Source organism: Hypomesus nipponensis, chromosome 15 (assembly GCF_054491055.1).
Source record: "Hypomesus nipponensis isolate SF chromosome 15, ASM5449105v1, whole genome shotgun sequence".
Taxonomy (NCBI): Eukaryota; Metazoa; Chordata; class Actinopteri; order Osmeriformes; family Osmeridae; genus Hypomesus; species Hypomesus nipponensis.
The window spans coordinates 2,553,523-2,571,886 of record NC_140375.1 but is presented as its reverse complement, the minus strand read 5'-3'; the positions used below and the strand labels follow the sequence as shown (position 1 = coordinate 2,571,886).

Genomic DNA, 18,364 nt, shown 5'->3' with positions numbered 1-18,364 from the left:
GTTTTGTCAAACAGATTATCGTGATGTACGAGTAGACTACAGCTTAAATCTAGCTGGTAGTTGTTTGATTTAAGACGAATAGCATCAGTCACAATAGCCAATATCGCTTTATGTTGGCCAAAAAAAACTTCTGTACAAACAGAAGACGTGTTCAACCAATATTGTTGGCTACGAGGAACTATTTACAATTAGGAATATGCCATCAATATATATTCGTCACTTTAATCATTTAAAATTAATGTAGCCTATTGGACTAGGTCAAGTATTGTTTCTTTAGAAGAACCGCTTCACCGGTTGTCTCACGTGCACGTGTCATTCATTAAATATTTAACCGAAGTAACGGGAACGCCCGACACCGAAGAAATTACTCATGTAGGCTATTTCAATGACAAATTATCAAAAAGCTTAATACATACCTGTTTCGACTTCTAACTGTTATTTATTCTCACAGTAGTTCAATGGGAATGGGTAGTCTTGCTATCCTCAATAGTTAAATGGGTTACGGATCACCACATTTGGCGTACAAAATTAATGACTGTAGATTCAACATGACAGTACTATGAAGTTAAAATAGATTACAATGTATAGAGTTCAGTGGACTGCACCCACAACAGTAATCTGCATACTTTTATCCTGTGTTTCTGTTCACCCACTCATACATGCTCACCTTCACACACCTGGATAAGGATATGCTCCTTGACTACGAGTTGACTCATAGTTTCTTCGACCCCAGGTGATTGCCTTTATTTCCGTACCTATTCTTCAGTCGATATTGAGACACATACTTCATAATGTTATATTTGAATACATTGATTAAAACAAGATCATCTTTAACACAATATATGATGAACTTGACATGACACTATAAGTACATAGTTCACATGCTGGATGTTTTGCTTAACATATTACATTAATAGTACCCGGCCCTTCTTGGCTAACATAATTGCTCGGTAGGCCAAACACGGTCAGAGGAATGTTTATCCCCGCACAATGTGCCTGACAACAGCCAAGATCTGCTGTCTATATCTATCTAAAATAAGACATATCGCTACGGCAACCAAGTATTTCCCTCAATTCAACTGAGATTGTTGGTATTATCCTGTGGGAGCGGAAGATGGTAAGAAACAACCTATTATTATGGTCTGTCCCATGTGACTGAAGGCAACCCACCCACTATCCACATCGCATCCTCCCTCAGGACACCCAGCCCCTATGATTCTTGTTCTGATGACTAATGTCAGTCACGGCATGCCAAGCCACGCCTCTTCGTCTATCACTAGACTAGAGAGCAAATAACACGATAGGGGCTCTGATCTCTGTAGTTAATCTACTGCATCTAGTGTGTGTGTGTGTGTGTGTGTGTGTGTGTGTGTGTGTGTGTGTGTGTGTGTGTGTGTGTGTGTGTGTGTGTGTGTGTGTGTGTGTGTGTGTGTGTGTGTGTGTGTGTGTGTGTGTGTGTGTGTGTGTGTGTGTGTGTGTGTGTGTGTGTGTGTTAGATCAAAAAAGGAGTGACTGGAATGTAAGGTTTTTGTAATGGGCATGCTGTATTTCGTTACAAGGCCATATTGTTTGTTGGTTCCCTTTTGGAGACATTCCTGTGTGAACTCTGTTGTTTCTGCGAGGGAAAGGAAGTGTGCCTGTCTCTCCTTATTAGTTCTGTTAAGTTCTCCATTGTACTAATAACGTGTAGTAAAACATTTTGGAACATCATTGGCATGTTTACTTGGGCTCAGTAGTTGGAGGGGAACATCAGCTCTGTTCACAGCTCGGCACAGCAGGGGAGCTAGGCTGTTATGTCACAGTCCCTCCCCTTCCTGGACTAATAACAGCAGTTATTCAGAATCAGGGAGACTTGTTTTGGTTTCAGTCAGAGTAATATAGTAGAAGTGTGTCAGTAATCTCACATGGTGATTCACACGTCCATCAGATTTTTTATGTACTCTGTCGGTGTGAAATGCTTGTTCTTTTAAAATAAGAACACAATGTTTCTTTCTTCTGTGAAGTCTGTTGGGTTCTATCTCTTTGTGTGAGGTTAAAGAGGGGAAAACTAGGAGACTCTCAGGCCCAATCCCAATGTCTCCCCTTAAACCCTGAACCCTCACAGACTTACTTGACATACAGTGCAAGAGGCTGCAAGGGCTAAAAATGCTATGAATAGAAACGGGACAGCACTTTGCAGCATCATATAATGTTGTTGGATCAAATCTGATTAAAGAATATTTGGAATTGATCGTCATGGGACAAACTACACACAGTTCTGGCAATATGAACAATCAGTGAGCTTTGTTTTTAAACTTGCATGTTAAACTTTATTTGTAATTTATGTTTACGTCAGGGTTGGTTGCTCCTTCCACGCTTGTTTGTTTACCGTTCTTCTTCTTTCTTGTCTTATGAGGAAGTTTTTTTTCTCACTTACAGGCTTCCACTGGTAACCCTTGTGTTTTGCTGTGAATTGTGAGCAATTCCCTCAGACAAAGTCTGCAGAAATGTTGACTTACGAAAAAGGTGCAAAAAGGGCTCAAAATGTCTGCGCAACAGCTCTCACGCGTGTCTGACCTTGATTCAGCCCCAGCTTGGTACACACGTATGCCTGTGCACGCGCACATACACATACACGCACATGCACACACACCACAGTCACCTGCATTAAGAGGACATAACTCAGTGTGATGTCAACAGACACAGATGGCTACCTAGCATCCATTGCCCAAGAACACCGATGGCACCTGGACACAATCTCCTTCCCTCCTCAGATAAGTAAAGGACTTAACGACAGCGTATTGAGTTAAGGCCCCGTCCGGTTTTGTTCGTTCCCTTCAAAAGCAATGGCTTATTCCTCTGTCTGCATGCCACGGATGCTTTTGTCAGCTTTTTCCTTTTCAGGTCACGGTATCAGCCCCTGTGATCCAACCCCAGACATTTTACATTCTCTTAACCTACCGAGCAGGCAGACCAGGAAAAGATAGACAGTACAGTTGTCTCTCAGACTTCTAGCACTGTTGAGCAGCATGAGACAATGAGAACATTGTGAAGTAGAGTAGGCTCATTTTTATGAGGGTGGAGTGTAGGAAATAATAGTGTGCAACATGAGATGGGTGAAAGTACTTTGTTCAGAGGGCCGGGATTGGTGGGGGGGGGGGGGGGGGTCTTTTTTTCCCTTCTTTCACCTGAGAAGCATATTCAGGAGTTTTCAGTGGTTCTTTTCAAGGTTGGTTACATATTTGGGTCAGCAAGTCAGTCGTGTAGGGTTCTTGGTAGTTCTTACCTGCTGGAGAAACTGGGTGTCTTTTCTTGGAATGGACTGGTGTAAAAGAACTGCCATCTGTCCTGTTCGGTAGCTACGGTAACACTGCAAGCTTCTACGACGCACCAGAGGCAAAATATCATGGAAAGTGTTTATTCATCAAATGTTAGACCGCCACCAATTATTATCCTTCAATCAAATGAGCAATCATGGACATTACACATTGTAAATTGTCCGCTTAATTAGACTGGCTTTATGGAATGGAGTTCCATAAAGCCAGTTTCTGGAAACTTGTGGGGTTTGTTTGCGTCGGTTGCAGATTGGGTTTCTTTTTGGGGTGACATTTTACAACTAATGTTTCCTTAATATATATGAAGATGGCATAGATTAAAATGAATACATTTGTTGCTGCTCATTTACACTTACTACTAAGATACTAATAGTGAAGTGTAGAATGAAATGGGGTTCTGTTCTGTTTTCATTTTCCTTAATGCAAGAGGGAATGATGATGGGCTATGTTGCAGCCCCACATAGTTGAAACATCAAAACAAACAAATTGGGCAGTCCTGTGTAAAAATGGTCCCAACCTATATCTACCAACTACGTCACTGGCAGTTCTCTTTGCTGGAATCCCATTCAAACATCACCCCCTGCAAACAAAAAAAATGCCCCCCAAAAACAATAAGCTTGAAATGTACTTCTGGAAAACTGGTTGATATAACACATTTACTAGAAGTGATCGTTATGTGTCAGTAACAACAACAAGACTAGGGGGTCATGCGGTGTGACCGCCTATCGGCGCTGTAAGTAGGGAAAACCGCTTTGCGCTTATCCACGCCAATCGTTCGGATATTGAATGGCATAATTGATCTAGGATACCCCTCTCTTGGTTAATTGCTTTAATAATCTATCAGTCCCACCACGACAAGCTCAACAGCGCAAATACAGGGAAAACAAAGCTGACTGATTTATTAGCTGGTTAACTGGTTTGGTAGCTATTTACTGGAGCTGGCTAACACATTCTGGGCTTTGGAGAACTGGATTATCTCCTACAGAAGAGCACATTCTAGCAGCAGGCATAATATCATTTTCCTCAACTGGAGAAGCCATCTGTCCTGCGTCTTGCTCCTAGATGCAGACCTGACCCCTGGGCCCGGACCGGTAAGTTAGTTTTACAGCTATGCTAACTACTAGACGACCAATATGTGGGAATCGCAGGAGATAACCAGTCAAAGGGCATAGAAAAATACAGGGTGTTGATATCACACAGAGCGTGGCACATAGCTAGCAACTTGTTACCACCCCGGCCTTTGCCTATGGCGTTTCTGAAACTGTCTTGCCGTTTTAGGTAGCTAGCCTAGCTATCTCCAAGAAGTTAACAGCTTCTAAACTGATGTTCTACTATAGGTAATCATGCACGGGTTTGTGATGTGACATTAGTTACTTAATGATGTTTGTGACTGGCTACTGGTAGCTAGTTAGCCACTGTTAGCTCCACAAAAATGTACAGAATGTCTTAACTGGGAAGCAGAACCTTCCACTCGATACAAGCAAAGCTTTTGGAACCAAGACAAACATGTTTACACCAACATTGGGTATGCAGTGCAAACATTTACAGAGTTTTAAGGATGGGGAAAATAACCAATAAATAATCTTGAATGAGAGAATATAAATTGCGCCTTGCCAACGGCAAAACACCCAATGAGCCAATTGTCTACCTCCTTGAGTCAGTTTCATCCCCAAACATCACAGTCCATTATTTTATAAAAAGCCAGTAGAGAAACAATTATATGGCAGAGTGGTGCGAGATGGCTATTAAAATGTCTCTTGCAGTGCACTGTAAGACTGTCGCTAATAGGTTATAAAAGCCAACCACAGGGAGCTTCGTCTTCCCAGAAAATGCCCTACTGTATAACAAAACTTTTGAAGATGGACTGCTGTTTCAGTTATCCCCAGACAGACGAGAAAAAAAAAAGAAAAAAAAAATCTGCTTTGGTTTTTCTTGCCAAGCACAGGCGGAACTTCCCACATGGCCTACACCTGCCGTCAGTTCAAAGACACCAGATACCAGGCAGACAAGAGCCAGCCTACAGGCCAGCCAGACTGTGTTTAAACAGAACTGCTTCTGGCCAAGAGTACCAGCCGAGCATGGATATTACACTAAGCCTGACAGCTCAGGCATGATGCCGGCCTCAGACAAGCCGTCAGGCATCGTCTTCAAAGCAACTTAAGCACAATAGACCATTACTCAAGCGTTCTTGGAAATGAACATAATTTATCCCTATGGTAGTAGCCATTACACTCTCTTGAATTCTCCAGAGGACACACCATAAACTTCAAGAAAATACTTGGTGTTCAGTGTCACAGTGTGAAGTGCTATATACAGACAGTTGAAATTGTTGTGTGTGGGCGACTTGGCAACTGGTAATCCCAGTCCTGGCCTTCCCTGTCGCCACGTTGGCGAAATGGCCTCCCCTGCTGTCTTTGATGATCACCTCACCGAGGCCAGACATTCCACAGTGAGCCATAGCACCCACCCTCCTAGCTCCCTCACCCTGTCTCTGTGGAATCCTAAATCACAGGTTTTCCACACCGTGTCGGTGTTGAGACGTCTGTGAATATACGTCGCACTCACACAACGACACGGAGGGGACATCTCAGCGTGTCACCCAGACGTTCTGACTCACTGCAGCGGGTCATCCTCTGACAAGCTGTTCAAAATGCTCTTGCTTGTTGGGTTTACTCTGGTTTGTTTGGAGACAGACCAGCAATAGCTAAACCCACTTTTGAGCAAGTGCTGGCTTTTGAAGTGATTTAGATAGCATATGCTAATATTCTGATACATCAGAATACTTTTTACTTGTCAGTGTACAAAATGCCATTGATAATGTTATGTTGCAATTGAAAATTGCAAGTGCATTGCATTGAAAATGATTGCTTGGAAATACAATTTGCGTGCCTTAGCAATAAGGATGTTCATGATAGATTGCTTGGCTCCACCCCAGGGGAGGCCACAGCCTTCCCCAAAGCTACAAATGTACAGTATTCCTAAAATCTATGACCACCTTTTTAGTAGATCAATCATCCCAAGGCTTTGAGATGTATTCCTATATTTGTATCTGCTGACTTAGTCACTCTCCTCAGCTTGAATCAAGACCTCTCTTGACCTGTGAAAGGAGACCGAGGTGTATCTCCTCCTTGGAGATTCACCCGTTCCACTGTGAAAAATGAGATGGCTATCGCCTCCCGACACCTGACCCACTTCTATTCTCCTGGCACATCTAGTGTTCCATCACGGCTCCAATGAGTGGGTGACGGCCTCCTTCTTTAATCTCTTTTGTTTCATTCATTTCAAATAAAATGATTGACTATAGTACCCCCCTCCCCTCTCACTCTCTGTAAAATGAAAACCTGAAATGATCACCATTTAGATGTATCAGTATGCTTACCCATTTTGTCTGTGCAATGAACTGTTTGGCAGTGTATACGTTCTTTTTACAGGATATAATTCCTGAGTATTGTAGTAATAGCCACCACCATGGGAAACTCTTGGTTTTGATTTACTAAACATCTGCTGGTAACGTGCGTAAACAGAGTTTGTCTGTGCACACACTTTTTTTCATGTGCAGTTATTACCTTTTGATGCCAAATAGAAAATAAATGTATTGCGTTCACCTCAAATCCTGCATTGAATGTAGTGTAGGTGTGTGTATTGTATGCGTGAATGTGTGTGTTTTCAGTCTCCTTTTGCCGTCTTCCTTTTCAGAATGTAAATAGATTAACTTGTGGATAGTTTCATCAAACTGTCGTTCCATAATCCACATTCTTAAGATATCTTTCCATCGGGGAGGTGTTTTTTTTGTTTTTTTACTTGGGAGGCCTAAGCCATATATTTCTAGAAAGGTATGCTGAAATGAATCTGCAGTCAGTGCAAATTTCTTCATTTTGGTTTTTTCGGTTTATTTTTTTGGACCCACAAAGTGGACTCCTCCTTTTACTGAGCTTTGAAGAATGTTCTCTTGGCTCCTGACTGTTTGTGTGGATAATATCTGTGGAGCAGCCTCGATGATTAGTTGCCCTCTCCTAGGTCTTTGCTAGCTCACTAGCTTTCCGCTAGATGTTAAAAGGTCATAACGAAGAGTTGCTTTATTGCCCCTGGGGCTCCAAGCCTTGCTGAGATTTATCTGCTGTCGAGCGTGTTCCTCTCACTTCAGTCTGTCAACCACAAGGACATGCTACTGTATTTGGCTTGTCAGTTTTTGGCCCCAGTCTGGGCCACCATATGGTTGATAATATGTATTTATCACTTCAATTACTATTACCGCAGAACTTAAAAGGTTGTTGCAAAAGGGTTGAAATACTAGATTAATTAGATGTTTTTTTCTTTCTACTGTTTAGCCATTCTCTTTCTAAACAAATTATATACATAATTTACCATCAAACTGTATATAAAGGGCTTGTTAGCCATCTAATACTAGCTGTTTGCCATAAATGTATTGCTAGATTGCAATACAATAAGACTCATCAAAGGCCAGGTGAAGCTTTTTATCAGCACTTCTCCTAACAAAGTCAGAATGTTCTGCTGCCTGCATTTCTGAATGAGTTGCTGTTAGACACTGGGCACCTTTTTCAGCATTTCATCTCTGGGATTTATATTTTAAAAATCACAAAAGCAGGTGACCTTTAACAAAACAGGACTTCAGGTCTTGATTCACTGATTCTGAATGATTCCCTTCATACATTTAATCAGAATGGCCCCTCTCATCCAAAAGAACAGTAAGGTATTGAGCTATTTTAGGCGCAAACTATATATTGTGTTAAATACATTGTAACACATTACATAGTAGATTGTGTCAACTCACTCATTGTGACTTTGGCTATTGTGATTGATGTGTATGTTTTGTGGTCTCTGACAGACGCCCTGTCCATACCAATAAATAAACCATTAAACGTCAGGGGGCCTGAGATTCTTTTAAATTATTTTTCTGTGGCCCATTTTAAGATGTAAGAATACAAAAATAACTCTGGCTATGCCCCCTTGTCTGTGGCACAAATGTTATGCCCCTCCTCTTTAGTAATCAGTTAGTGGCTAGCTAATGATTTGGTGTGGGAAGTCCATCACCCACCATCGTCCTAACTAAGAAAATCAATGCCCTATATTGATCATTCAGTCATCTGTTTCCCAAGGCTTCTTGTTGCGTATTAAATACTAGCTCCAGGTACCATGGCACAAGCATCACTTTAAAGCCAACTACAGATCAGTATCGCTTTCTCAGCAGCAGTCCCTTAATGCCCTAGTTGGATATCCCTTGCTACCATTCACTCAATGTATGAGCTCTGCTATAGCTCACAGCTGCATTAGCCCACCAAGCTAAAGTCTTGACCTTAGCTTTTAATGTATGGAGAATTCACATCCAAAAGACAAACGTTGCATTCAATATGGGGTCATCCGAACAACTTTTGTTTCAGTAGCAGAGTCATCTCCAGTTTGCTATGGTGATGAGGTAAGGACGTGTCGACTCAACCAGAGGAATGGGCTCAGCTGTGTCTCTCACCACTGTTTAGCTGACTGGGTGACTTTCAGAAGGTGTTTTTGTGTTTAGGGAGAGGACAATAGCAGGTTATGTTTAGCAGCCCTGGACAGGGTATACAGGGAGCATACTGGGATGGCCCCTCTGCTATCCGTCTCTGCGTGTAGAATCACACGCCACAGCATTTCAGCTGTCAGAGTGTTTTATGACTGGCGTCGAGTGGAAGCGATGCGTTGGAGTTTTTATGGCGTGGGGAGGATTCTTCTACAGTACAAATGGTTTTGCTTGTTGGACTATCACAATTCCATTCAAGGGTACATGGCTTTGTAAAGATGCTCAAATTGTTTATAAGCCTTCAGTTATTGATGTAATCCACAGCCCACTTGTGTAGAAAATGCTCCTTTGAGTCTTAAACCTTGTACGGTAAGGAACAGTATCTCCTCTACTAGCCAATCCACACTTCAAACCCTGCTGAAGTGGACAAATGTTTGGTTTGAGTGAGGAGACATCACCAGCCCCCCATGCTTACATGACGTACCTCTAATGTTCAAGATCCCATTTTCATTATCTGTGGACTTCCAAAGGTTCAGTGATGGATCATGAATAAACAGTTTGGGAAACCTAAAAAATCCCAGGAAGCAATACCTCCCCTCTGACATTAGTACTAACAGTGCTGCTTGGCTGAGCCATTGCCTCTTATAGGTGATTGGTTGATGACAAAACAACAGGAGCTTGAATATAAAGGCCTCCCATCTAACGTAGTACAGCACTGTAGTGTGTGCTTCACCAGGCAGTGCTTTGGGACTGAGGTTGAAATATACACTCAATATTCCACCCACTGCCAATGGAGTTCTGTTAAACTCGCACTGTAAGGCTTAGGCACACACACACACACACACACATTCTCTTCTGAGCTGGGTTGAAAGTAGGAGTGGAGCAGCAGGCCCACCAATATGTTATTTGGCTCATAAAAATGTGGTTCCTGGCGAGGAAGATTTAAGCAAGAGGGATAGGGTGCTGCTTTAGCATGTTTGGTGAGGTGACAGTGAGTAGGGGCAGGTGGCACACACGCACACGTTCACTCTTTGACTGGGGAAAAAAATCCATTTAAATCAAGCTGTTGATGAGTCATGGAAGAGGGTCAGATGACAAAAGAGGTGTCACCAGCTGACATGACACAACCGTCCCCACAGCCCCGGTGATACATCGTCAACACTGAGCTGGCTTTAACAATGGTGATCTGATTACCAAGCTTGCTGCTCGTTCTAATGGGCTTTCATCAGGCTTATTTGTTGATGCAGATCTTGCACAGTCAACTGTAGGGTGGAGTCCCTGAGTCAGGCCTCTATGGAGATGCATGGCTTTGGTGTTCATAGTACTTGCTGTATGAAAAATGGGGACCAGGGGGTGGCTTCTGATTTGGTTCCATTAAGACTAGCAAGGAGTGTTTACAGAAGTGAACTAACAATGTTTTATCCTAATATTGTAGCAATCGGTGCTACACTTTTCACCAAAATCCGACTCAAAAAGAATCTCTCTCAGCACTTTACTGGAACTTCAGCTTATTTCTTTAGTGTATATTTTCTTAGCTAATAGTCTTGGGAGAGGTCTCCTTAACCGTCCAGCCTCCACCCTGAACCCAGAGACCTGGGAGACCTCTGGTCAGGCAGACGGCCTGTGCTTTGTGGATTCAGCCTCCGCCTCCACCCGCTGGTTCTGAGAAGCGCCCCCTTCTCTGAGAAACTGCTGAAGCATTTCCTACCCTGCAGACTGTTTTTCTCTCAGACTCTTTGATTGGAGGAAATGAGGCAGCAGAATAGGAGTTGCCAACCATTTTGGTGCCTTCCTCCCCCAAGTCTGTCTCCCCTGATATTAAGACAGACTTCAGTGAATCGTGTGCTGCCCTGTGACAAATATTTTGGCATCCACAGGTTTTGTAGCACAAGAGCAGGGCTAGTTTTGGCAGCCGTGAATAATTGTTGGCTCTTGTTGGCCCATGTGTCTTTTGGTGGCTAACTTCAAGTTTTTCATGGTCATTGTTACATGATATTCGGGAAATCTGCAACTATTGGGACTTTGGGTAGCTTTAAACTGTAAGGGCTTAAGTTCATTTCTAAAACACATTAACCTGGATAAGGTCTTAAGGCGACTTCAAAATTCTGTCAACACTCTGTTACGCGCCCCTAATTTGTTCCTTACATATTAATGACCTGCAGTGTAACATTTGGGTTTGTGTGTTCAGTTCAGATGTTGTCAGGATTCCCTGCTACATTTTGCCCATATTCAACCAATGCCTGAGGAGGAGAAGGGCTTTAACACTGAGGCTGTGAGACACACAAGGTTTACACCTCCAAGGTGTTAAACCAGCGGTGTCAACACTCATCCCTCACTATGATAATGTGGGAGATTAAATGAAATCAATGTTTTGATGAGCTTGTTTTGAAAAATCACCTTGATGTTTTCCTTATGGATATGGTGTGTGTCAGTAATTAGGCTGTAAATGATTAATGAGTAGCTAGCCATCCTCTTGTTGTTGTTGTTGTTGTTGTTGTTGTTGTTGTTGTCGTTATGAGACGTCTGCATGTCCAGACAAGAATGATTTTGTCTGAGTTTACACATCAGCAGTTGTTAATCCCTAACGTTGCGCTTCTGCTCACAGTCATAAAAGTTGCAACATTCCTACAAAAACAAAGTTACTTTACTGACCTCAAGGGTCATCGTAGCATTTGTATATGGTGGTACTTTTTTTATTAGTTGACCACTGACGGTTTCCTTAATATATTTGGTTGGAAAGCCTTTTGTTGGCTGAGAACACCTGTTTGGGAAACAGTATTTCAATGAAACAAATGGTGAACTGGAAAACAACTTTGTTGCCGTTGGGGAAAACTCATCCCTTCCATTGAACTGCTATTGCACAATCAGCTGAATCTCTCTGGCAGTGTTATGTGGAATCCTGGACTCCTTTTTCCTGTTTATAAAGAAAGTGCATAATGTAACTGTAAAAAGCCTGCAATGTAACAAGAAAAAGCCTGCATCACTTAAAGGCCCGGTAGGTTTTGCAAAACTAGCCATTTTGGCTTGAGTTTGAAAGGATTCAAACCAAAATATACCACCCCCTCCATTTCAAGCCACTCACCCAAAACACACAAGCCTGCTGCCTGACTACTGCCGGGAGACGGGTACCTAAACAGACAAGTAGTCCTTCCAATCATTGCATATGGTCCGAATGCCATCCAATCATTTTGTTCAGTCAAAACTAATTTATTACAGTCCTTTTTATACACAAGCATTCTTACTGTATTGTCCTGCCCAGGGAGAAACTCCTTTCTTATCAGTATTACGTGCAGGAGGATAGTAGCCCAGAATGGCACAGGAAGACAGGATCTGGTTAATTATGCAGTGTCTATTTCTCTCTAGACCTTGAAGTACTGTATAAATATCCTTCTCTGGATATTGAACTCTGTGTGTCTGGACTAGCTCTCCTATGCTCTCCTTCCCCATCACCACTAATATATGATTTATTTTGGACATAAACCGGATTAGGTCCACAGCCTCTACTTAATCCCCCTGTATTGATGCTGTCTGGTGTGGTTCATGTCCTCCATAGACTAACCCAACGTCTGGCTTTATTCATGAAGCAATTAAACTGTACACAGTCAACATCCTCATACGAGGTAGGGATGTGCCACAGGCATTCTCCAGTTAAGGTGTGATTGGAGAGCTGTACCACGGAGGAGTGCGACTGGGTCTGGTTGGGTATTTACTGTTCCAGCTAGGGGTTTCAGTGGCGGGGCTGTGCCAGAAGTCTAAACCCAGACTCTCACTGAGGTGTGACAGGGTCTCTGGGAGCAGCCCCACCCTCCTCACGGGAGACTCTCTAATGACAGGAAGCATGGCCCCCCTGCACAGATGCAACATGCGGCCAGCCTGATTGCTGTCTGATGAGGGTATTTAACGTTTATATATGCTCAGCCCGTTTCCTCACTAAAACGATCCCAAAGGCTACTGCTTTGAGTAAAATACAGTCAGAGATTTAGTCCCAAATCAATGTCAGTATGACGCCCCAACAAGAACATGTTGCGCTGTTATAAACTGTGTAGCCCCAAGTATCAGTCAAGTAATCACCTAGTGCATTTGAGCATTTACTTCCATCATACATTTCAGTGTCTAGTTATCCATGCTCCAACCACCCCATTGTGGACTCACAGTTGGTTACAGTAATCCGTTAGGTAATCAGCCTGTCAGCGCCTGGAGGCGCTGCGTGCTACACCACGTCCCCGGAGTCATGTGACACACTTGTGATCAAAGATGGCGGGCTTCTAACGTCATTATCGCTCTTTGATTTGATTGTTTGAGATTGTGGCTCGCCGGGTGTGCAAGGCTTCGCTGAGAGCCGTAGCTGTGATTGGGCCATCTTTGACCCCAAGCCAGCCTGTATCTGCTTGGCACCATATGCGCATCTTTGAGGCATGCCGCTGACAATGAAGAGGCTGATAGGAGTCCACCTGGGGCCATGGCGACCTAGACGGCTGCTGACCAAGGAAGTTTCATCCCCACGCGTGTATGTCGCTGTCTTTTTTTTAAAATCAGATGTTCAATAGAATCTCTCTGCGTTGTCCTTTTCAATTATGATTTGATTTGATTATTTCTCCAACCTTGAGAGATACTGACGAAGGTAACATGACGGCCGGAGACAGTTGTCACTGGAGATGGAAGCAGGGAATCTGAATGTGCTGCTTGGTGTGGTTTCAAAGCGAAGGTGCTGGTACGATGTCTGGTCTTAACATGTCTGAATCTGATCTTTGTATGCTTTGAATTTGGTCAAAATATTTTTCAGCAGAAGAGGATAATAGGTATCATATGAGGCTTGAAATCTGAAATCAAGAGATTCTGGATATCTGCAGGAAATGCTCCCTCTCTTTGCAACCTTATTCATATTCCCCTTTCATTGCACACAACGGCTCTGCTCAGTAGCCTCTATTGTATGTTGACAAGATTCACCAGAATATCCCAAGTACGCATTCATTCTACGTTTGCTATGTTTACGTACGATGTTGCAGAAACACTGCTAACTGTGCTTCCCTGTGCATCTGCCTCCCAGGATCCCAGCGGTTACTGGGATGTTAGTGGCGTGGAGGCGGGGCCAGGACTGACGGAGCATGGTGAAGCACCAACCCCTGCAGGTCTACGAGCGTCAACTGTGTTTGTCATGTCTAACTGGGATCTACGGTTGCCGCTGGAAACGCTACCAGCGGTCACATGATGACACCACCAAGGTGAGCTGGGCAAGTTTTCATACTGGCCCCTTTTTTTCCCTGTGGTCTTACTGCACCTTAACCTGATCCCAAACGTTTTCTCTTGGGAGATGCAACCTCGTGCCTTAATAAGTCGCCTGGGGGTGGGGTTGTGTGAGGAGTCAAGCGAAGACTTGAACTGTGAGCCGCACGTCGAGGGTGTGATCTGAGATTCGTGCTCAGGCCAACGCATGGGGTTACTTGTGGCCGTTTTTGTTTTGCACAATACGTCTGGAAAGCATCGATTGGGCTGGGAACGTGATCTTATGGTATCAGCCATTGCTTGGCTTATACCATACACCTCTACTCAAGTCCACTCTACATCTTCATGCACTCACCCAATTCATTTCACTAGCAGAGTGGAGGGGGACATTGGTTTTCACACAGTATGGTTTTCATAGGGATTTCTTTGCCCTTTAGCCATCTGTTTCGCTTCAGAATTTGGGCTGCTGTCATAAACAGAGGATATTGACCGCATCGCAGCAACCAGACAGCTGAATAATCTTTCATTACCTAATGTATCACCTGAGCTTCAATGATGGGATTTTCCTACTTTTGATGATAACCCCCCCCTCCAACGGAAATGGTATTAAAACATGTCCGGATGCCCTCTGGGTCAAACAGGCATCATTTCAATGATTTGTAATGAAAATAGATCCTCTAGCCAATATGAGCTCAGCCTTAGGAAGCATATTTTTCCATTGGTCTGTGCTAGCTCACTCAGGACTGTGGCACTGTTTTAGGAGTTTATATGACAAGGTCCTAATGTAGTGTGTTGCGTATGTGCAGTTGGCTGAGTGTACGTGTGTTGTCTGTAAACTCTCAACAATGATTTATTAAGAGCAATCTGAGAGCAACCTTGCCAAACTATCCTTTCAATTGATAACCTTGAGTTGTAGCAATGTCTCTGATGTAGCAGTGCTCCGTCCAATGTCCTGTCGGCTCTTAAGCACAGATGACAATTGCTTTGCAATGAAGCCCTTGCAGGTTCAAATTCATGGCTGTTGTTTAAAAGCCAAGATGTCTACCAGATGTCTACTAAAATTATCCAGCCTGTGACTGAGATTGAAAGTTCATTATTGTCCATCAAGCATGTAATAAAGGCTTATGGGTTGAAACCTGTGAGAAACTGTTCAGACACTGCTGTAGAAATGTCTGTTTGCAAATACAACAGTTCAGTTCCTCATGGGTGTGACCAACGTTGCTTCAGGCATTCCACGAGCCACGCGATGCAAATGAACACAACTATGTGCCCGTTAAGTGTCAGTGTTTCTATTAATAGAAACAAGGGGGCATGTTTAACGAGCCAGGCATGGTGTCTACAGGAAGAGTTTATAAGGGTATTGAGGCCCGTTTGCCTTCCGGAATGTTCTTTGTGTGTGTTGTTGGGGGGTGGGGGGGTCAGAGAGGATGACCAGGCTGGACTGTCCGAGGCCAACCAAAAATGTAGAGCATAAAGATATGGGGTTTTCATTCTCATCCTGAAAGGAAATCGGATTCCTGTGCTCTGGTTTCCTGTTGTGCTCTTGTCTTTTCTCCTGGTAGATAGGGAACTGCCTCGTCAGCATTTCTTGCCCGTCAGCTATGGCCCTTGGAGATGTGTAGCTCTTGACCCGCTGGGAGTAACTGCCAGTCAGCTGTCCATGCGCACACTGATGCCGGATGTACTCAACCTCCCATGGTGCATTTCCTCGGCCCCAGCCAATCTCCTCTGCCAAAATGTGCCTACTGGCTTACTCTTTAATCTCCAATGTTTCTGGTTTTGCCAGCTAGAAGGATACATTTAGGGACTGCGGACATGGAATGACGTCAGTGTTAGGGCAAAGCATCGTCACATGAATTTAGCTCCTCATTGAGCCAGTGTATGCAGCCTCAGCAATCTAGAGCAAATCCCCAGGCCACGCGGTACACTGACAAAACAAATCTCGCCTTCACTCCCATGGTCAAGGTAATATTAAAGACTTTAGCTTATATTGATTTGATGTGACACAGCAGTAAATAAGTGAATCATTTCATGTATGTCCCCATTAACTGATACCAGTAACTGAGATAAGACAGGTGAATGATTGAACAAAAAAGGTGATTCATCCATTTGAAAAGATGGAAACCCAACAAGTGTGAAACAATCTAACTAAATTAATTTGGTGTATCAGAGTGAAGAGAACTTCAGAGGCTCCCGGACTCTTGTCAACTGGTGTTTTACTTCAGTCAGGCTGGCAGTGGGCCACAGCTTCAGTGAGCTGGCTTCTGCAGGAAAGGACTGGCATGCAGCCGGAAGTACTATTCCAACATTTCCCTTGAACCCTTATCCAGAACGCATAACATCATTCTGCATCGGTCAACATTGCAAGCATTGTTGAATCTAATTGGACGCTGGTACCAGGTTTGTGTGTGTCATTGGACCATTATTGTCATTTGAACAGACTTTTCTTCATGTCTGAAACCATCATTTGTCTGCATCTTTTAATAATCCAAGGGCACAATCTGTTTTACCAATCAGGGACGGGCATCGGTTACATGTGACGATGGTGTCACTGGCTCCAGTGAGCCAGGAGAAACCCAAGGTCTCACGCTGAAATAGAACTCTCATAATCCACAGAACAGGAGGCCTCCTCCTCATCTTTGTGTGCTCTGATGAACAGCACAGCGAGGCTCTCTTGAGACCAAGTGACACAGGGGTTGTTTAAGAAGTGTATAAATAAAAAGTCTATACATTTAAAAGAAGGCCAGCCACGTCATTCAGTGCAAGTGGATCTTGCCTCAGTAATAATTGAAAGTGTTTCCATTTAGCCAATCTTTACCTGACACAAAGGCTCCAAATTTAGGGTCATGTATGGCTTTGGCCTGTTTAGATGTGCGCACACGCATGTTGAGTGAGTGTTCTTTTTCTATGACCTATATTGGATGGGGCTTAAAATGAGAACAGAGAGTGTTTAGCAAGCAAGATGGGGGGGAAAGGATGCAGTCTTCTGGCTTTGCACTTTCCTGTTTCCCCAACAGACTGAAAGGTCATCAGGCTTTGACGCCTCGACAAAAAACGCTTTCCACAGGCCGTTCATCCCACCGACGTAACCCGGACTGAAGGTTAACTAGCATGGAGGATGATGTTTTCCTCAGAGACTGGAGGCTAGGAGGTGTGCCTCAGCACACATGATGAGCAGGTGGAGACCAGAGGCAGAAGGTGCAGGCGCACATCTAGACACTTGGGCAGAGGAAGTGTGTGTGAGGGAGAGAGAGCGTGAGAGAGACGGCGTGTCTTTGTGAATTAATCCCATCTGATGTGCGACGAGAAGCCGCTAGCTGGATGGATGAGGGGGCGGTGGTTGTTGTAATCACAACTGACCAAGAGCTTTGATTCTTAGTTCATTAAAAGGATGATGACATGTGGAGAGTCGTGTTAGCGAAGTGGATTATTTGACAACACCAGTTGATGGTTATGTGAAGTTAATGGGATTGATTGAACCCCTCATTAAATGTGCATATTTGTATACAAACAATTCTCTATTTGAAGTCAGAAGTTGGTGCCCTTTAGTTGTATGGTTGTTTCCAACTGCCAAAGAAGCATTGTTATTTGACACATTTGTTTATTTACCTGTCCATGCGATTTTAAATGGTCCTGGATGCCAGACCAAATTTGGAGTCTGGGTGGGGGGGTGGGTGGTTGTTGTTGTTGTTATCTTCCAGATCTTTCCCTCGCCAAGGTAAAGGGAAATGACAATTCAGTCTGTCAGTTCTAATCCCTCCCCATCTGTCTGCACCCAGAGTCCCCGACAGGAGGGACTTTGTCTACATACAATAATTGCCCACCATTTTGAAAAAGAATAATTCCATGTAGACATGTTATTAAAGTCTGTGGCTCCCGCCAACAAAACAAACAACAGAAGGTCAGCATTTGCTTCCAAGTTGGTTGTTTTCACAGTTTGGATTTATTAAGAAGTTGTTTTATCATGCAGCATATAGCCATAGCCAGTGACTTGTTTTGGTGTGGGGTGTGTGTTTTAAAGTGAGTTATTTGAAATTGTGCTGAAAATTCAGTTCCATTGTAGTTGGGTTGCTTCCTTTTTGAATAAATTATAGCTTCAGAGACTAAATTACATTGTGAAGATCCTGATGGTAAACTCAAGCTAGGCATCAAAAATATTTATCACATTTGCTTCCAAGTAACTCATGTATTTGTTTGTTCAAGGTTTCAAGAGGTCTTATTCATGACGCTGTGATTTTCTCAAAGGACATGTTCTTGTGTGTTTTAGTCAGCAGGCTTACCAAGGTCTTTCATGTTTACTTGACCTGTCGAA

General features: G+C 43.4%; 1 protein-coding gene across 2 annotated transcripts in view; it reads left to right on the top strand.

Annotated features, from left to right (window-relative positions):
- The window catches only part of gdpd5b (glycerophosphodiester phosphodiesterase domain containing 5b), a 39,965-nt gene that overhangs the window by 366 nt on the left and 21,235 nt on the right, over positions 1–18,364 (top strand). For both annotated transcript variants that reach the window (XR_014729988.1, XM_084675040.1), the window contains exon 2: positions 13,877–14,051. Coding sequence is in view for 1 of the 2 variants with exons in the window: in XM_084675040.1 (XP_084531166.1) it covers positions 13,935–14,051 (117 nt within the window). In the remaining variant the exon portion in view is untranslated. The remainder of the gene's footprint in view (positions 1–13,876; positions 14,052–18,364) is intronic.